Raw genomic sequence first — 20,002 nt, 5'->3', positions numbered from 1 at the left:
TGAGTCTCTCTGCTGTCTTATGTTGCTGCAGACCTGGTTAAAGGATCGTTAGGTTAGAGGTAACAAATCAACCCATTAATAATTACCAATCTCACTCATATATTATAATGATACCAAATTAAATGTGTCTTAACAAATACTCTTTAACAACTCAATGAATTGATTTGTCACCGCCACATGAGGTCATGTACTATAATAACTACTTGCCATTCACTAGAAGTACAGAGAAAATTCACACAAAACATTGAGAAAAAGTAAAATTTTTGCATTTGATAACCACTTTGTCTCTTGCTTGGTAACTATTTTTAGTTTTTCATGTAACAAGAAGTGAAAAGAATAGTTATCAAACAGTTTCTTAGTTTGTAACGCAGTCGTGATAAGTTGGCTCGTTAAAATCATTCAATCAAACTTGAAAAAATTGGAGATGGAAACTGAACACGGTTGGAACATTGTCAAAATATTTCAAGTCTCGGCGTGAGCAATTAACCAAAGGGGGAAGAATTTCTGGCATGTGAAATTAACATTAAACCATTTCTCTTCACTTCTGTCTTATTTTTCAACTACATTATTTGGAAAATAATAGATAAAACGCTAAAACAAGCAAAGAAAGGAAACTCATTTACAAAACAAAACCTATACAACAAAAACCAGAGTTCCGATGTCAGCCTACTGCAACAAGAAAAACTACAAGCTATGCTATTTGTACAAGATACTTAGCAATCAAAAAAGGGCCGGCGGGCCGGGAGGAGGCCATAAGTACAGGATATCGGGAACTCTCTCTCTTCATATCTTTACAAACCGAATGTCATTTTGACCAAACGGAGTTCCACAGGCAGGACACTTACGATGACGGATCTCTAGATTTTTCTGAACACAGTAATTGCAAAATAGATGATAGCACTTCACAATTACAACCTGCCAATCAAATAATTAAAACCAACATCCATCAGTTCATCGGAAAATTTAGGAAATGATGACAAATTTGTATATCAAACACTGGTTAGACAACGGAATAGGCGGCAAATATTTTCCTTACCTCCTTTGGCCTATCAGTACAAACACTGCACTGCAAAATATTCTTGCAGAATTTAATTTCAGTTTGGAGTTTCTGTATTGCAGCCTCTCCAGTTTCAGAACTCATCTCAGCAACCACGCTGTTCAATTCCCCAAGTTCTTCCTCAAGGTTCTTCCTCGAGCTTCTGCACAAGAATCCAACTTGTTAGAGATACATTTATGACCCAGTATTACAACTAATAGCTGCAACCTGCATAAAGAATTTCCAAACTTGCAAAATCTGATCAAGCGCTCATGAATTCCTGACAAACTCACCTGAGGCGTGTAATTCTAGTGTACATCTACAATAAGTGAAACCAGAAATGGGATCTTACATGCCAAAACTGTATCCGCATAAAGTTGTACTAGCTTCCTAGCTTGTTTATACGATTGGCTATAGAATAAGAAATTCCACGAAATCCATTGTAATCAAAACAAACAAAACATTACCTTTCATTGTCTAATTCCAATTGGACATCATCAATATCCTTTTGAATGTGCGTATGTTCCTTCTCAGAAGAAGCAAAGGCAGATTTCAACCACTGCAACTCCTTCTCAGAATCAGCCAATTCCCACTTGGCAGTTTCTACGTCGACTGCAAGGCGCCTATCTTCCTCAGTAGTTTTTATGGCATCTGTCAGGAGAGCCTTCATCTACAGGATTAAAATACTCAGCTTGATAAAGGTCAACAGATGAAAACAAATTATCTGCATGGGAGTCACCATACCTGCTCTTCACCATAGGAAACTCTCATGTTTAGAGATTCTAATGATGTGTTTACTTGTTGAAGTTGTTTCGCCAATGCCTGCTTATCAGAGAGTACATAGCTCTGTGCTTGCTTTGTCTTCACACTCTCCGAAACGAGCTGCACCACCAAGGACAATGAGCTGCCATTCCACCGCACCATAAACCTAGTAATAATGTGGATGAAAATAAAGCAACAAAAATATTAATAGAGACCTTGATATTGTAGTCATCCCTCTCAGTCACCTGCTGCAACAGATGCTGGTTTTGTGTCTGCATATCTTCATATGCCTGACCAATGGTCTGCAGGAACACAATTAAGTTTTTCAAAAGATATGAGTAGGTGAAACAGAAAAGCGAGACCAACATTTCGTGTCAATTATTGAGGAACAAAACCTGCAGATATGAACTACGAGATAAGTATAAATACGGCACCTCAATTTCAGATATATAAGCCTCTGCCTCCTTGTCTTTAATTCCAATAGCCTCAGTAAGCTCCATAACATCCCTGCAGATAAGGTTAAGCATAGCATTACTATGCTTTCAAGCATATTTGCATACACGGGTTTTATTTTAGTGAAAGAAAACTAACTGATTATCTAACAGCTGAGAAACAGAATAGTAATGTATTAATCAAAAGAAACAAATATTACTAAGTGAAAATGACACTAATATAAATATTAATCAAAAGAAACAAATATTACGTTTCCATAACGTTTGTTGGTAACAGGGGGAAAGAACGACACTAATATAAATATAGAATAATAACATATTCCTACCACTATTGTGTCATCTACTACCGGCCTGTTTGGTTTTTTACTAAAAAATGCGACATGCTTCTAAATTTCTAATAAAAGCTATTCTTGCAAAAGCACTTATGAGCAAAAGTGCTTCCTACAGATGTAGTCCCATACAGGCCCTAACTTTCAAACCAAAAGCACCCAAGTTTGCCTTGATTAACCAATTTTAGTTAAATACATACACTGTTCAACTGAGCTCAGTGTATATCAAGTTAGACATCTCAACATTCCTATGCTACATATATCGGTTATCAAAAGCCCATCTAACTTACACAGGCAACAAATTACTGGTCCTTTAGATTGATTAACCTACTGACAAATGGTTAGTAATGTTTTCCAAAATATGCATGTCTGGTGAAAACACTGCATCTAGATAATGAATAACATACTGCTACCCTTCTCTATGTAAAGGACACGATTACGTTGAAGAGCAAAGAAAAGACACAAAGATTGCCCAACCCAAGCCAACAAAAAACAAGAAAGCTCAGGAAAAAAAATAATAAAAAGAAAAAACGACCAGTATGCTACCATATTCAAAACTCAAATGGAACCAAGAAAACTAACCGCTCTGATGCATCAAGTTTGGCACTGAATTCAGTTATTTCAGCTTCAGTAGCAGAAAGCCTTTGCTGACAAGCAGCCTCCGCTTCATTGGCTGCTTTCACCCTCAATTCTAGACTATGTTCATCCAATGCATTCTTGAACATTTCAGCTTGAGAGTAAGCTCTGCGCTCTGATTCTTTGACTTCCATCAAGTCTCTGAAATTTAAAATCAAATCTTAAATGTACTGACAGAAAATACCCTAGATCCATTTATATGGGATAGAGAACGCGAGAAGCAGATAAGGAAACGTAAAGATGTTCATAATCTCAATTAGATAACTGAAAGCCAAAATAGTTCCTAATAGAACTGCCACACGATTTAGTCAAATCCACAAATCATATAATGATGAAATTACTGCATTCTATGTCTACCCCAAAAGAAAACAATTCAAAACCTCCAAAATGTATGAGAACAAGAAAAACAAATAAGCATACATATATAAGCTTATACTTTTATACAAAATCCCTACATTGCCCCCACGTAGCAGTCAGGAAACAAATTTACCTGTTTTCATAGCTTTCCTGTGCATACATGTCTAAGAAGATCTGCAGTTCCAGTTTTTCTTTCTGCAACTTCTCAATCTGCAGTAAGTACATCTTCATCAATTACATACATGGGCCCAGTTATAGTACATTCCATGTGTCTTCGAACTAAAATGTTATTAAATGGTTACCAATATCTACATATTTTCTTTTCTAACTATTTTCTTGTTAGGCCATAAGTACATACATATTTTTTTAATACATTTATTACCTTTGGCCTTTTAAATAAGTAATTCCATGGTAGAAACCAAAAAAAAGAGTAATTTCTAAAACAAATTGGACAAAACTACCCTCAAGGATATAAACAAATAATTCCGCCACAGCATTATTGCCTTGAAGATCAAACTGAAGCATTACGTTGAAACTTCCAAAAACACTCATGAGGCTTTAAAATAAACAAAAATTCTTAACCGAAAAAAATTTATACAAAACTTTATTTGACTGAGAAACACAGTTTACAAGATAATTTATAAGGCTCATACAGTCAAAAGTGAATCTTAAAATCTCAAATTGGATAGAATTAAAATCAAACATCAGGCACAGATATACAAAGGACCTACCTGTAGAAGAGTTGATATAAACCGAAACATAGAAAGGTATAAATCAAAGGCATTGATAAAGCTTAAAAAAGAAAATCCTATATTTAAATGGTCAAAAAATCGAAAAACATGGATCCAATAGAAGTGAAGGCAACGGTAATCAAGACTAATATAGAATCTCACCGATGCCTTAAGAGACTTTATCTCTATCACCTGTTTGCCACACTTGTCCACAAGGCTCTTTTGCTCATTTGTCTTTGAAAAACAAAAAATTCGAGAAATTCAGAGAACATTCCACAATTAAATACTAATCAACAGTAACAACTAAAAAGTAGAAGTCATAAAACTATTAGAAACCCAATCAGTTACTATTAATATGAAATCTTTTACTCTAAGATCAGAAAGAAGTTCTCCCAAAAAACCAACTTGCAGAAAGAAAATAAAAAAACTGGATTACATTGCATGTTTATGCATACAGTATACATGTGTGTGTGTGTGTGTTTGTGTGAGTTGATTCTTGCAACACAATCATAAAGATCATTGTATCCCTTTCTTTCCAAATTGCACGAGTACCCTTGATCTGTATTCATCACCTCCAAAAAATAAACGGAAAAAAGAGCAGTACAACTGGTATGAGTATGACTGCATAAGAGAGTTAACTGGGAATGGAAGTAGACCTTTGTACTTAATGAAGCTTTTAATGATTGGGCTTTGTCACGTAAAGAAAGTGTTTCATGAGCTGTTTCCTTCCACCGCTTCAACTGAGTTTCCACCATTCCCATTTCTTTAGACAACGATGAGGCCATCACACGGAACTCTGCTATAATGTCCTTTCGTCCTGCAGAAAAGAGCATTTTAAGTGCTACAAGCTTGGGTAAATTCACAGTAACTATCAACAAATATCAAACTTATCACTTTTACCTGAATCCTGTACAGCTTCTTCCATGTTTATCTCAAAGTCATTTTTTTCAATTACACACTTCTGCAGCTGAAGCTCTAGTTCTTCAATCCTAGAATCAGAATTGTCAATGACATTCCTAACTGCATCTACTGACTCTAATTTGAAATTTAGTTCCTTTTCCCTTCTCACAACAAGAGCCCTGTCAGCCTGAAATTAAACTTTTAAAATACAAAAAATATAGGGCAAGCATTCCAAGCATCTGCAAATAAACCAAGCAATTTAACCTGCAAAGAATCAATCATTGCTTTGTATTGGTCCAATTCTGCATTCCAATGTTGGAGTTGATCATTTAGCATAGTGTACAGTCTCGATGAATGTACATATTTGTCATCCTCCACTTCATCCTGGGACAAACATACAGGTTTTTTTATCAAAGAAGTAAACAGACAATGAAATCTTTTAAAAAAATGAATAACTATCAAACTTGAATTTAAAATTAGAAACCTGAAATTCTTGCAATTGTTTTGACAGCACTAAATTTTCTTCATGTGCCTCTTGATACTCAGAAAGGCGGTCAGCTTCTAGTATCTGCAATATATGCTCAAACACATCGAGATGAATGTGCGTGAGAGCGAGAGAGAGAGAAGAGAAAGGAAGCCAGTGGGATGGAGGTTTGGAAACACATCTATACCTTTGTTTCCTCGATTGAATTTCTAAGTTCTCGCAAGCTGATTGTCCTTTCTGTTGATTTTTCAGGTGACAGGGTTCCATTAAGTGCACTAGAAGTATGGTTCTGCACCCCAGATGCAACATCCTTTTGCATTTTCAGATTCACTAGTTTCCTTCTCTTCAACTCTAGGTCAGCCATTTTGTCATCCAGCTCACCTGTCACCCGTAACAAAAAATTTACGCATTCAACAGACACTCCAAAGGCAGCGTGGCAAAACTTGGTAAATTTTGATACTTGCTCTGTCACAAATTGAACATGGTTCCTAAAATTTATACGTATCAAATATGATGATGTTTTGCCCAAAAAAAAAAAATAATAAATGACAGGGTATCTCTACATGTGCTGCCATCAGCTTTACTTCAAGTGACATGTGCATAAAAAAACAAAGGTTTGTCGTAATAACAATCTCAGGAACCTGTAATGCGCCTAATTTCAGACTGATCTCTTGAATGGCTGCTGAGGTAAGTCCGAATTATGCCAGCATACTCTTTATGCTTCAGGTGAAGAATATCAATCGCTTCACGTAGATTTTTAACCTCCCTCTCCATCATATCATCAATTTTAGAAAACTGGATGACAGCATCTGAGAATTGCAAGAAAGCAAAGACAGTCTATGTTCAATACATATTTCCTAGTGCACTTACTCCTTCAAAACATGTTAGAAAATGCAACTGTGATCCTATGAAATTGGTTTGTACAACCACAAATATAAAGTTGAACCTCTGACCTTCTGAAGATATCTTTCCATCCAAAGTGTGGGATATGTTCTTTGTTTTTTCCCTATGAGCATAAATTGGCTGTTCTAAGAGTTCTAACAAGTCCATAGTAGACGTATGCCGCAAAGCCAGAGTTTCTTCAACATATTTAACAATTTCATCATTGCCATTAGCTTCTAAAGAATCTTGTTGTAAGAGTCTAAAAAGAAACATCTCTTCTGCAGAACATGATGGAATTGAACCTACAAAGAACTTCAGGTTAATCCGATTTACATGATGAGACCCAAAAAAAAAAAAAAAAAACTAAAACTTGGATTTAGTAGCATAAATTTGGATCTGGTCGAAAATACCACGAGAATAATCAGCACCATCCAAAACTTCTAAAGCATTTTGGGCTCCTCCAGTACATAGTCCAAGCAGAATTAGATCATCAACCAACTAAATAGCAAAATAATGAAATCTCTGTCAGCAAGAAGTGCATGTAATCCTGGTGTACATAATACAGACTATAAAAAGGAAGGAAACCAACCAAACATTCAAAATAACCTGATTCCATAGTTTATTCACTGTGATTAAGAAATCATCATAAGAACCTTGCTTATCCTTCAGTTCCTGAATTTTCGCTTCAAGATCTTGCAAGTCAAGCTTCTGTTTGTCTACCAGCTGATTAAGTTGCTGGTTCTGTATCTGGAGAACTGATGCATCGACCTGGACGGACATACATACACAAAATACACATACAAATATTTTCAATCTGCTTTCTATTTCAAATCAAAATTAATGTGTACTCGAGAAACATCGAACCATAAACGGCTGCATAAAAGAAACAGGAATGGCAGCATAAAAGAAATTAACCGCGAAACCGTGCTGCTGTTACCCCAAATTACAACATTATTAAACAGATACCCTTTTATCCTAATCCCAAAATTGTAATTCGATTCCCCTTTTCGTACACTTCCTCCACAACCCAACAGAGAAGAGCAGAAATTGTAACATTCTCAAAAGAAAAAGCAAATCCAAATCAGAAATTAAACACACCCAATGAATCCCCTCACCCTTCGATCACATACCTTTGATCTCAAACCCAAAAATTTAATAGAAAAGCAAACAAGCAGACAGTAAAGACTAAAGAGAGAGAGAGAGGGATTACGCTGTGGTTATTGGGCGGAGAGGTGGAGGAGCTACGGGCCATGGTGGGGGAAAGGGAGTTCAAATGAGGCCTCTTCTTCTCTGGCTCGTCAGAGTCCGAGTTTTCCATTGACTGTCAATTATGGAGCTGATTACGGAATCCACCACACCATTACAACTCTCTCAGAGCTTCAGTTCAGAGCTTTTCTGTCTCAAACCCTAGAAAAAATTAGACTTCCGCTGTTCCGCAGAGTGCTTGGAGAGGGAGAGAGATTACTTGGTAATATAAACTCCCACAGCATCTCCAATAATATTAGCTAAATTTTTGGTATTGTAGTTAGCAAAACGATCCAAATGTTAATTTTGCTAATCACCACTTCCGATAATAGTTATTGTTTTTTGAGTTCAAATACAATATTCGTTTATAAGAATTTGATATTTGTACGGTACATAGAGGTCGTGATGCAAAATAAAGGGTCTCGATAAAATTTTTGCCTGAAATTTTAACTCGATTGAAGAAAAAAAAATATCTTGCACCTTAGTTATAAGGGTAAATTATTCTCCATAAAGAGATCTGTCATGATATAAGGGGGTCTTCAAATCCCACTCTTCTTTGCTCACTTGAAATTCCCAAATGTGGCGATCAATGAGTCATTGGTTATTTTAACTTAGGTTAAAATTTAACTTACTTTTGTCATTCAATAATACGGTCTAGTGATATTCCTCTTCACTTGTAAGTGAGAGGTTTTTAGGTCCGATTCTCGTCAAAGACGAATTTGAATCATATTATTACTAGCCCAACCCCTCCCGTGTAGATACTATCGTTTGTTAAAAAAATATATATATTCAACTTACTTTTTAACTTATAAATACTAGTCATTTAGATAGCTGGTTAAAGCAAGTGTCCATCTACTACAATGATAAGGAGTGCTGCCTTTGCACCATGACGTAGGTTCAAATTTCTAATCTAGTATCTAATCTAACAAATTTATTGTTTGACAAAAAAAAAAAAAAAAAAAGCTGATTAAAGATTGATTTTTCTATTTAAGGGAGTGTTCTGTTCACATTACACCCCTCTTTTTTACTTCATATATAGCCTTTTAATTTGCCATCATCGGATCAAATGAATTAAAAAATATCAAATGATAAAAATTAATAAGGAATGTATGAAAAGTAAAAAATGGTGTGCTATAGACACACCTAGCATACCCTTTTTTTTTTTTTAATTAAAAAGCCAAAAACCTAATTTATCTAGGCTCTAAAACCTCAAAAAAAAAAAAAAAAAAAAACCAAACGTAAAACCTCAATTTGAACAGCAGCCTCCTCTCTTCCTCTCCTTTTCTTCTGTTTCATCTTCTCTCTCATCAAGCTTTACGTCTTGAACGACCTTTAGGGTTTTGAAATCTGAAGCTTCACAAGCATGGAAGACGCTTCAAATTCAAACGCAATCCCCGACGAAAGAGTAAAGCAGTGAGTTCAATTGCAATTATGCTAATTGGGTTTCGATATTCGAATTCTGTATGATATTTACTTCCTGTTGCTTTCGTTTTCCAGAGAAGCTCCCCAGCTTGCTGCTTTGTTGAGAGAAATGAAGGAAGGATTAGATACAGTGACGGCAAAAGTCCAAGCTTTAACTGCAATGGTAAAAGAGTTCCCTCTTCTGGGGTCGTTTTAGTTTCGCTATCGCTTCGTTTGTTTCGGTCAAAAAATCTTGTTTCGAAATTGTTCTGCCAGTTTGTAGATTGTAGGAAAACTGTTTCTAGACTGATAGTTTACTTCCTTGAGGTTTAATAATAATGAGGGATAAAAACCGTTCGACTATAAAGCTATGTCTTTTTCGTGAAATATTCCAATTTTTGCAGCAATCTTTTAATAATTGGAGATTATAGGAATCCCATTGGCATGTTAGTATAACAAGCATGATTTGCATCAAAAGGCACATGTTTCATTTGTTATCTTCTCCATGTCAAATGTATCAGGTGAAAGCAAATAATTATCCGACAGCAGACGGGATAAGCTATCTTGAAGCCAAGCATTTGCTGCTTCTAAACTATTGCCAGTCACTTGTCTATTACTTACTTCGTAAGGCTAAAGGGTTTTCAATAAATGGGCATCCCGTTGTTCGTAGCCTTGTGGAGATAAGGTTGTTTCTGGAAAAGGTCTGGGCCTCTGGTGATCCTTTTTTTTCTTTTTCTTTGTCATTCTAGTAACTGTGTATTCAGTATCAATCGATTCTCACCTTTTTCTTTTGCAACAGATTCGACCCATTGACAAGAAGCTCCAATACCAAGTTGAGAAGCTCACGAAGGTTACTTCAAGCACAACTGAAGATGTAGGGCCACGTGGAAAGGAACCACAATCCAATGTGCCTCGGCCAACAGATGATTTGTTAAGATACCGCCCTAACCCTGAAATGCTTGTTAGCAAAACAGATGTGAATTCTAAGGTGAAATGCGCATCAGTACAATGTTTGAATTCCTCTTTTGTCACCTGCCAAACAATATTTGAGGTTTCATCTTCTATTTTGTATATTGTAGGATCGTAATGATGTGTATCGACCCCCCAAATTTGCCCCGACTTCAATGGAGGAAGATAAGTTGTCAAAGCAGGACAAAAATGCATTGAGAAGGGATAAGAATACTCTACGACAAGCTAAGCAGAGTGCTTTTGTGAGGGAACTGGTGGATGATTTGGAGGGTAGGCCTGAAGAGGTATGTTGTGGCCTGTTTTTGTAGGGGTAACAGGCATGACGGCTGGATTTACTGTTCTCGTAACTGCTTTTTGTTGATATTTACAGATTGTAGAAAGTGTTGGAGCTGAAAGTATAGAACTAGCCCGATACAGGGCAAAGAGGGATGAACGTGAACGACAAGAAGAGGAACTTTTTACGCGTGCTCCTATTACAAAGAAGGAGAAACAGAGAGAGAAACACTTAAAGAAGTCAAGAAATGGGTATGTACACTTACGAATTTATTTTATGATTTTCTTATTCAATTATTCCAAATTTATTTTTCTGTAAGATTTGTTGATGGATGACTGTTCTGAACTTGTTTCTCTCAGATTGCTTGGTTTGACGGACAATTTCTATGATGAAATCAAGGGTTTACCCTTGGACGATGAGAATGATGAGCAGGTAGCAAGCTTCAGTACTGGTAGGGGTGGAATGGGGAGGCATAAGAAGCGCAAGGTATGTCATGTAAAGTATAATGTATGATATCTTGAAAAAGGAGCAAGTTTACTTTATGAAATATGTGCTCCTCTATACTCTGAGCCAACTGCATTCTTGTTCTGTTTCACTTGGTCGTTGTCTAACGTGCAACGACTGCTCTTGATGTATGATTCTGTGATAACTGCCTTATATTCCCTTGACGTTGTTGCTTTGTACTAAATATGTGGGTATAAATTTAGGACATGCATGGCCATGTTTTAGAAGCCTATTGGAAAACTGGAAAGCATGTCCCGTTCTCATGGGCATGCTTGTAGACTTCGTATGCAAACCATTTAGGGATAAATGTGTCTTTATATTGAATACTCGAGCCTCTGTATAATCTGGAAAGGACTGTTTCAGTATCTGAATTAAGAGACTACTGATTCAGAACTTCTCATTGTTTTTCTCTAGCAAGCGGCAGGTATATTTCTTTTTTGGACGAAGCAGCTGGAATATACTGCCATACAAGTGTTCCAAATTATCCAGCTGGCTACTACGAATTTGTCGTGTGCATTAGCATGTAGTATCCAATGCGTTTGTTTTTCTATGGTTTTCATCGGGCATTTTTTGTTTATCATAATATCGTGCAAAGATTTATTGTCCAAGCGCTGTATATGGTGAAGGTATTGACACTTTCTAACCGCTTGTGCAGATGAGGCATTGATAGACAAAGATACGCCAAGCCTGACAACTCCCAACAGTTTCTTTTCCAGTTTGAGGTCCAATTGCTCCAGTAGCATGAAATAGCTTTCTTCAAACCTCAAGTTGTTTTTCTTTTGGCGGCAGTGGGCATGCGCGCTGATTATAAGGTTGGAGGGAGCCAACAAGTAGGCAACAAATTTTGCTGTTTGGACTCGATTAGAATGCTTGTTCAATTCTTTTTCTTCTAACCCTCCACCAAAGGTCACCTAACTATGATATTTACTTGATTTATCTCGGCTCAATCGTATATGCAGTTACCATTGAAACTCCATAATTGGTGGTTAAGGGTTAATCAAAGCTTTAATCTCACCACGTCCCCACAAGTTTTACGTTCGATTCTGGTTCAACTTTACCCGTTTGAATGAGTTAAAGTCTTGAGCGTCTGCGGTTAAACTCGGGCAGGGTGAGGACGGAAAGAAACGAGTTGTATTAGAAAACAAAGATATAGACGAGGACATCAATCACATAAGTGACCAATGCGCATCGGAACATATGGCTGAGGCATCGGAAATCTTCACTACATGCAAGCGTGGCGTGAAAGAGAAGGAATGAACCGCAGAGGAAATTTTTACTACATTCACCATCCCTCTGTCCTCCTCCTTCGAACCCCATCTTCATAATTTAAACCCCCATCTGGGCCTTGAAAATTGGCCCAAAAAAGCCCCGTCTAACTCCCAACCCGACCTGAAATCCAAACACATTTCGGTATTCTCAAATTTTGGAATTCCAAAACTTTCGGTTTGAAATCCGGACGGAAATTTCCAATCGATAATTGCGGTTCGGGCTTTGGGATTGGGTTTCCAAGGAATTGGATCCACCATGGACCACACATTTGTATGGAAAAGAAATCGCAGTCGTTAATGGGAACCGTCAGATTCAATTTGTGTGATTCAGATTTATGAATTCCTGAGCTCAGACACTAAGATCCGAAGGAGATACAATTTCAGTTTTTAGTTCGGGGCCCAAACCGAAACCATCCCTAGAGAAGGTTCTGTTCTATAGCAAAAACTACTAGGCCCACCCACCAAATTTTTCGTTTTTCCTCGTTTAGGGAAAAAAAAAGCCTAATGAGCGAGCTTAATAATAAACGGTCAATTATTTCAAATTTCAAATTTGTGAAGCAGTAAAAGGAAGGAGACGGAGATTTCAAACCCTCAAACGGTCGATTAATTTCAGATTTCAAATTTGTGGAGCAGTGAAAGGAAGCATACTGAAATCTCTCTCTCATGGCAGAGGCACAGCCCACCGATTCCCATGCCGAATTCCCTGGTTCTTGGTCTTGCAACGTTCTTGGCCTCGAAACACACCCCAAACCGATCGACAGTGGCCATGTCGCTGACGACGAAGACTCGACCCTCTCCGCGCTCTGTGTGCCAGGTTCGAGATTGGTCCGAACTGGGTTTGTTCACTCCACTTGCTCAGGTCTGTAACCATCGCAGCTCGCTCATTTCTTGGAAACTAATCAAACAAATTGACCACAATTTGTACAATTAGGGTTTGATAATTTTGCATTGGGTTGGTCTTTGTTTCTTGGTGTATAATTCCACACTGATTTGTCTCCTTAATCAGATAGCATTGTGCTATTTGTGAATGCCGGAGGGGAGGCTGTAACGGAAAATATAAATCCCGGGATTCGAGTTGAGCCTGACGGGTTTTTTCAAGGAGGCGATGTTCTAAGAACTAACGAGACCATTGACGGCAGTGATGTGCCATCCGTTTATCAATCTGCAAGGTTTGGGGATTTTTCGTACCGTTTTGAGAACCTATCCCCCGGAGATTACTTCGTGGATCTTCACTTTGCGGAAATTGTATACACGAATGGTCCGAAAGGAATGAGAGTGTTTGATGTCTTCATGCAGGAAGAGAAGGCAAGTAAATCTAATTAAAACAGTTTGCTAACACATTTATTGGGTACATGAATTTTGATTCGCGTATATTCCGGTTACTAGTAATTTCTGAAAGTGGTCTGTTTTTGGGTTTGTGATAACAGGTTCTATCAGGAATTGATATCTATTCTATCGTTGGAGCTAATAAGGCGCTACAGTTAGTAGATGTTGCAGTTTCGGTGGGGGAGGATGGGGCAATTTTGATAAGGTTTGATGGAGTTAATGGAAGTCCAATTGTTGGGGGAATTTGTATAAAGCGGGAAGCTACGTTACCTGGTATATTCATATTTCTACTTTTAGTTGGCCACATGAGATGTATTTGTATGTAACTTACTCTCGAGACTCATGCCTTGTGTTATATAACTTGAATGCAGCATCAAAGATGAAACTTGGACATCTTGTATGTAACAATTGTGCTGCTGAGATAGAAATTTCATCTGCTCAGGTTAGATTTAGCTTCAATTGATATAAGAAGATTGGAATGCTTGATTTTTCTTTTACATTGCCTCTGAATTGATGAAAATTGCAGGACAAATATATGAGGTTGGAATTTACAACCAAGTATGAAAAGAAGATAGAGGATCTGAAGACACAGTTCCAGCTTAAGACAGATGAATGCCATGAGGCCTGGATGTCACTGACATCTGCAAACAAACAGTTACAGAATATCACCATGGAACTCGATAACAAGTTGTATGAAAGTCATTGCTTAGGTAAGGCAAGATCCAACTATGAAATAGTGTTTAATACTTTACTTTTGAGTATCATCAGGGAGCTATGGTCAATCTGATGGTTTTGCAACATTTATATATTGGATCACAGATAGTCTTATGGTTATCATTTGTTCCTTTTCAGATCATGCTAGAGACGAAGCAGAAGCAAAATTGAGAGATATTTCTACTAGATATGAGTATGATAAGGGGTTGTGGTCCGCAGTTGCTGACAATTTAGAAAGTAAAGTCAAGGTAGGTACACTATTTTCATTTATTATTTCCAAATTCATGTAGTGACCCTTTGGTAGATAGAACTGAAAATGATTGACCCATTTGCAGTTGATGAAGGAAGACTATTCTCAACTCTATTCTGAAGTGCACAAATTTACTGATGTAATTCCAGAATTCAACAATATGGTACTTGCAATTCAAACGATGGGTAAGTTTGTATCAGTGTTAAATAAGATTTATCTGAAACCATATATCTAATTAAACTATTGATATTTTAGTTGCACAGTCTGATGAACTTAAGCTTAAGTTCAATGAGGAGCAGGCAAAGAGGAAGATACTTTATAACCAAATGCAGGAGGCAAAAGGTACAATATTTTTCTTAGTAGTTGTGAATCAAATTGGTTGGTGCTCTTACCTTGAACTGTACATTTCAGGGAACATTCGGGTGTTTTGTCGGTGTCGCCCGTTGCGGAAAGATGAGTTATTAGCTGGGCATGCAACAGTTGTAAAATTTGACGCAGCTAAGGATGGAGAACTTGGGATACTTACTAGTGGGTCCACTAAAAAGATGTTCAGATTTGACAGAGTTTACACACCAGAGGATGATCAAGGTATTGTGCATACACCACAGTGAAAACTTTCTACCTTACTTAACCTGGTGTATTAGTTGATATTGGGGAACTGGTCAGTCAATGATTTTACACACGAAAATTTGTTGACTTAAGGTTCTTGTTACAGTTGATGTATTTGCAGATGCTTCACCAATGATAACCTCAGTGTTAGATGGTTATAATGTTTGCATATTTGCCTATGGGCAAACGGGGACTGGAAAAACTTTCACGATGGAAGGTTCTGAAACTAATCGAGGGGTCAATTACAGGACCTTGGAACAGTTGTTTAAAACCGCTGAGGAAAGGAAAGAAATCTTTAAATATAGCATATCTGTTAGCGTGCTTGAAGTTTATAATGAGCAAATCAGAGACTTGCTAGCAGCCTCTCCGACATCGAAAAGGTAAGTTTTAGTCATACAATTTAGTGCAAGTCAGAGATCTCACCTGAGCAATAGCTTGTTGTTAGCCATTAAATTTGGATTATTAGTGTAGTGTGCATGCCGCTTGGTTTGTTTGTAACTCAGAGGTCTCACCTGAGCATCAGTTTTCCGTTACCCTGTAAATTTTTGGATTATTAGCATAGTGTAGATGCGGCTTGGTTTGTTCTTATAATATGCAGAGACTGTCGATTTGACAAGAAATTTTCTTTTCATTATAGGTTGGAGATGAGGCAAGCTCCTGAAGGTGCTCATCACATACCTGGAATTGTTGAAGCCAATGTTGAGAGCATTAAAGAGGTTTGGAATGTTCTGCAAGCTGGAAGCAGTGCAAGGGCAGTTGGATCAAACAATGTGAACGAGCATAGCAGCCGATCTCATTGGTAATTGACCTCAGTTTAATCTACACATATTGGTCTGACCTTTTGATCCATACAGAAAGAGGGTGTGCTTGTGTTGGCTTTTATAATATTGCTTCTTATATTTGTTGATGTTCTTCATTCCATCTTCTGTCAGCATACTCTGCATCATGGTAAAAGCTCAGAATTTGATCACTGGTGAGTCCACAATGAGCAAGCTTTGGCTTGTGGATTTGGCTGGCAGTGAGAGACTAGCAAAAACTGAAGTTCAAGGGGAACGCCTTAAGGAAGCTCAAAACATCAATAGATCTCTTTCAGCTCTGGGGGATGTCATCTCAGCTTTGGCAACAAAAAGAAGCCACATTCCATACAGGTTTATTTCTATTTTTTCTTGTATCAACATTTGTCTATCCCATTCTTTTATAATCTGATGTGTGTGTTGGTGTTTGCAGGAATTCCAAGCTCACGCATTTACTTCAAGACTCCTTGGGTAAGCATGAAAATGAATGTTGCTTGCAGCTTGAATGCTCCGTTATTATGCCAGGAAACGGAAGCATTTGTACATCACAATCTTTATACATCACAACCTTATTATAACTTCAGAGTAGGAAGTGGGAAACAACTTTTATTATGGTCTCACTAATGCGAGGATTAATATGTTAAAGACTTGGTGTGTCAACTGATAACTGATAAAAGAATTTTAAAACAAGCATCAAGTTGGAATTTCTTCTTTATATAGAGATCAGTGTGTAATATCATATATTTCTTTTGGCATGTCACAGGTGGTGATGCTAAAACTCTAATGTTTGTCCAAATAAGCCCGTCTGAGCAGGATGTAAGTGAGACTCTAAGTTCTCTTAACTTTGCAACACGGGTTCGAGGTGTTGAATTGGGTCCTGCAAGGAAGCAAATAGATATGGGTGAGATTCAAAAGTTAAAACTAACGGTAAGTTTTGGGAAGGCCAAAGATGGTGCTCTTCACAAGTTAGAAGAGAACTTTCAACTAAAGAAGCAACTAACAGATGGTGGATTTTACTAATTTCCACTTTTTTATTTTGTTTTGAAGCTTGACAAGCTAAAGCAAGAGTTGAAATCCAAAGATGATGATTTACATAAATTAGAAGAGAACTTGCAGAATCTAGAAGGTAAAGCAAAACGGGAGTTTCAACTGTCTAGAAGTCGACAAGAAAAGATTAATGAACTTGAAGACCAGATTGCTGTGAAGACCGATGTGTGCAGACGACTGGAAAATCAGTTGTTGGAACTTTCAGATGAAGCAAATGGAAAGAAAGAATCATGCTTGAATCTTCACAAAAAGGTTGCTTGGCAGATGATTTATGTTAATTTCCTGTTCTTTTGTTGTGCACAGTTTAATTATGTTGGCTAACATTTGCTTCTGTTTTACCCAAAGGTCAAAGAGCTTGAGGACAAGTTGAAAGAACGGGAACATGCAGATTCCATGGTTCTTCAAAACAAGGTATGTGAAGTGAAATCTACCTAAAACTATAATTTTGACGTAGCTGTTTTCTTTGACAACCCCGAATATCATAGACTAAATAAGGCTTTTATGATCTGTGACTTTCATTTGATAGAATGCTCTAGCTACACCACTTGCATATTGTGGGAAGGGAAGCTCTAATAACACTTCTAGTGTGATTGCAGCGCTCTGTCCTGTAATGTGGCTCCGTTATTCGGAGTGATATGAGTTGTACTACTTATTAGTCATCTTCACACTTAGGAGAAGCAACTGTAGCTCTGTCTGAACTATTGGTTGTCATCAACTAAGAATTAGTTCCTGTGTCAGATGCTAAACGAGTAGGAATTTCATTAAAGAAAAATGCCGACTGATCTGTGTCTAACAGAAGTTTGGCTCTTGTAACTCTGTTGAGCTTTGACTTCTCGCTCATGCTACACAGGTCAGGGACCTCGAGAACAAGTTAAAGGAAAGAAAGCAAGAGTATGAGCACAATACGGCCGCAATTCAGCAGAAGGTAATTTTCAAAAATTCCAAGGGTAACCTTCAGTTTATTTTTCTCTAATGCAAATTATCAAAAAATTATCAAGCCAACCTAAAATTAGGGTGCAATGTAGTTACCAAAAAATTATCACACGTCCCCTTTTTCTCTGTCAATTTCAAGCCAACCTAAAATTAGGGTGCAATGTAGTTATAAAATTTCACAGAGAAGTTTATCCAGCCAAATGGTCTTTCTCTTCTAGACTACTTACTTCTGTAGCTAAATGGATAAGTCCCACGTTTTTATTTACTGTTTTGCGGTTATTTTTTCGCGATTAGCAGTGATACAATATCATATAGTCTCATAATGGGTAGGTACTTCGTAATGTAGATATGCAGTAGCAGTACACTAGGCTTTGATTTATTTATGTGTATATGCTGATGTGTACTAGTTGGAATGACGCGCAGATGCGACTGAGAAAATCAGAAAATGTCATATTTTGTTCATATCTCGGGGGTTCAATGCTATAGTTCTGTTCGACCAAAAAAATCAGAAAATGTCATATTTTGTTCACATCTGCAAATTGACCACATTTTTAATTTACTGCTTTTTTATTGTGGCAGGTTCAAGAACTCGAGAAAAGGCTGATAACGGAGGAAAACAGCAGGGGAGCTCTGCAACTGAAGGTTCTTTATATGAGTTTCATTCTGCAATTAAAAGTGCTTGACAGATTGATATACCAGTGAGTAATGTTTTCCTCCTAAAATATTGCCAGGTTAAAGAGCTTGAAGAGAAATTGAGACAGAAAGAACAAGAACATGTGATATTGACACTTTGTGGCGACAAGTCAGGTGCCCCAACCCCCAATGACAGAAAATCCTGGCCGAGAAGAGAGACTATTGGCGACATAGACCCCTTGAGGCTAAGTAACTTGAGCGATAGTAACCAAATGAAAAGCCAGGAGTCCGTCCTACTCAAGGGAACCGACTCCCTTCGCGAGTTGAGGAGACGAAGAGAGTTGCACAGCAAAGGTCATGAGAATGTGATGTTGCCAGCTACTTTGGCTGACAGGAAGATGTCATCAGCCGAATCCAGCACTGACAAGTCTGGCGACCAAAAACCACTGTCCAGGATCACAAGAAGTTTAACAAGACCGGCAGCCACTGGTCAAAAACCAGGCCCTTCAAACCCGGGCAACAAAAACTATAGAGATCAGGTTCCAGGTTCCAGGTCAAGGACTTGGTTACGATAAAGACAAGGCATCCTTAAAAATGTTCCATGACCATATTCTGACAGCCTCCAGATGTTTGAGATGTTACATATGAGCAGTACAGGTTTGAGACTAGTAGAGAATGTAAATCCGCACGTTTGAGTTACAAAGATCAATGAATTGTTGCACTGTATCAATTGTCCAAGCAATCTTTGGAATGGAAGTTCGGTTTTTTCTCCGATGCTCATAACCCTTAACTTGAGATTTATAACTTTACGTTCTTTCAATTAGTACAACGATATTCTTCTCTAAGAGGTCCACCTTTTGAAGTAGTCATGTGCATCTTCTCTATCTAGTTTTTGGGTCAACTACATAAAATCCCCCAAACTAATCCCTATTCACACGTTGGCACAGGTGTTAAGTGCGTAAGTGGCAAATCGAACAAAATATGTTATATACTTTTCATGTGGGATAATTAGATCCTAACATTCCACCATGCTTTTTTATCCAACATTTTCGTTGGCTCACGCCACTTACACGTTAGGATCTAATTCTCTCACATGAATAATGTGTGCGTTTATTACATATTTTGTTTCAATTAGTAATGTGTGCATGACACGCCCCGATCTCGATGTCCAAAGGACATTGGGATGGCCACGTGCTAGTCGACACCCGAGGGTGACGCAAGCCATTTAATGAATGCATATGCTGAGAATATGTAAATCATGCGTATAAATTTTGTTCTAACTACATAAAATAATATACTAAAATTCAACTACCAACAATGATAAAGATAGTGATAGTGCATGACATGTTCAGAGCATACATCTAATTCATAATACAACAGAAGGTGTTATTACAATGATGTCAAAGCAGAGATGAAGGCACAATATCACTAGTAGGGGAATGCCTCGTCGCTCGAATTGTAAGCCT

The 20,002-nt window shown here is 37.6% G+C and overlaps 3 protein-coding genes across 3 annotated transcripts; 2 read left to right on the top strand and 1 right to left on the bottom strand.

Moving 5' to 3' along the window:
* Positions 1-490: 490 nt before the first annotated feature.
* Positions 491-8,143, bottom strand: LOC137709844 (E3 ubiquitin-protein ligase BRE1-like 2). Its single transcript, XM_068448828.1, has 19 exons — positions 7,780-8,143; positions 7,176-7,337; positions 6,980-7,067; positions 6,641-6,871; positions 6,329-6,496; positions 5,875-6,068; positions 5,688-5,771; positions 5,468-5,587; positions 5,204-5,390; positions 4,960-5,120; positions 4,466-4,537; positions 3,706-3,782; positions 3,162-3,356; positions 2,233-2,305; positions 2,014-2,100; positions 1,781-1,918; positions 1,504-1,706; positions 1,037-1,199; positions 491-915 (listed from the first exon to the last, which is right to left on the bottom strand). Exons 1-19 carry the CDS (start codon positions 7,885-7,887, stop codon positions 784-786), a joined length of 2,643 nt encoding a protein of 880 aa, XP_068304929.1. The 5' UTR covers positions 7,888-8,143; the 3' UTR covers positions 491-783.
* A 935-nt stretch (positions 8,144-9,078) lies between these two features.
* LOC137714570 (uncharacterized) lies at positions 9,079-11,894 on the top strand. Its single transcript, XM_068453760.1, has 8 exons — positions 9,079-9,227; positions 9,312-9,399; positions 9,737-9,916; positions 10,015-10,203; positions 10,295-10,468; positions 10,555-10,709; positions 10,818-10,944; positions 11,618-11,894. The coding sequence occupies exons 1-8, from the start codon at positions 9,178-9,180 to the stop codon at positions 11,627-11,629; spliced, it is 975 nt and encodes a 324-aa protein (XP_068309861.1). The 5' UTR covers positions 9,079-9,177; the 3' UTR covers positions 11,630-11,894.
* Positions 11,895-12,812: 918 nt separating this feature from the next.
* LOC137711869 (kinesin-like protein KIN-14R) lies at positions 12,813-19,269 on the top strand. Its single transcript, XM_068451029.1, has 19 exons — positions 12,813-13,089; positions 13,237-13,535; positions 13,658-13,829; positions 13,928-13,998; positions 14,083-14,266; positions 14,409-14,518; positions 14,606-14,705; positions 14,776-14,862; positions 14,932-15,108; positions 15,236-15,509; positions 15,767-15,928; positions 16,062-16,277; positions 16,357-16,394; positions 16,687-16,850; positions 16,971-17,222; positions 17,316-17,381; positions 17,821-17,895; positions 18,483-18,545; positions 18,635-19,269. The coding sequence occupies exons 1-19, from the start codon at positions 12,894-12,896 to the stop codon at positions 19,109-19,111; spliced, it is 3,183 nt and encodes a 1,060-aa protein (XP_068307130.1). The 5' UTR covers positions 12,813-12,893; the 3' UTR covers positions 19,112-19,269.
* Positions 19,270-20,002: the final 733 nt, after the last annotated feature.

The sequence above is a fragment of the Pyrus communis genome, chromosome 1 (genome assembly GCF_963583255.1).
Source record: "Pyrus communis chromosome 1, drPyrComm1.1, whole genome shotgun sequence".
NCBI classification, from domain to species: Eukaryota; Viridiplantae; Streptophyta; class Magnoliopsida; order Rosales; family Rosaceae; genus Pyrus; species Pyrus communis.
Note: the sequence above shows the minus strand (reverse complement) of the source record. Positions and strands in the feature narration are given on the sequence as shown.

Bases quoted from the DNA above. Each gene is read 5' to 3' on its own strand.
- LOC137711869 (XM_068451029.1), top strand. From the start codon at position 12,894: ATGGCAGAGGCACAGCCCACCGATTCCCATGCCGAATTCCCTGGTTCT. The intron at 14,706-14,775 runs GTAAGTTTGTAT...TTGATATTTTAG, and splicing joins ACTTGCAATTCAAACGATGG to TTGCACAGTCTGATGAACTT. The intron at 16,851-16,970 runs GTAAGTTTTGGG...TTTGTTTTGAAG, and splicing joins TTCAAAAGTTAAAACTAACG to CTTGACAAGCTAAAGCAAGA.
- LOC137709844 (XM_068448828.1), bottom strand. From the start codon at position 7,887: ATGGAAAACTCGGACTCTGACGAGCCAGAGAAGAAGAGGCCTCATTTG. The intron at 6,069-6,328 runs GTTCCTGAGATT...TACGGGTGACAG, and splicing joins TGAAATTAGGCGCATTACAG to GTGAGCTGGATGACAAAATG. The intron at 916-1,036 runs GTAAGGAAAATA...TTTGATTGGCAG, and splicing joins GTACTGATAGGCCAAAGGAG to GTTGTAATTGTGAAGTGCTA.
- LOC137714570 (XM_068453760.1), top strand. From the start codon at position 9,178: ATGGAAGACGCTTCAAATTCAAACGCAATCCCCGACGAAAGAGTAAAG. The intron at 9,228-9,311 runs GTGAGTTCAATT...TTCGTTTTCCAG, and splicing joins CCCGACGAAAGAGTAAAGCA to AGAAGCTCCCCAGCTTGCTG. The intron at 10,710-10,817 runs GTATGTACACTT...TGTTTCTCTCAG, and splicing joins TTAAAGAAGTCAAGAAATGG to ATTGCTTGGTTTGACGGACA.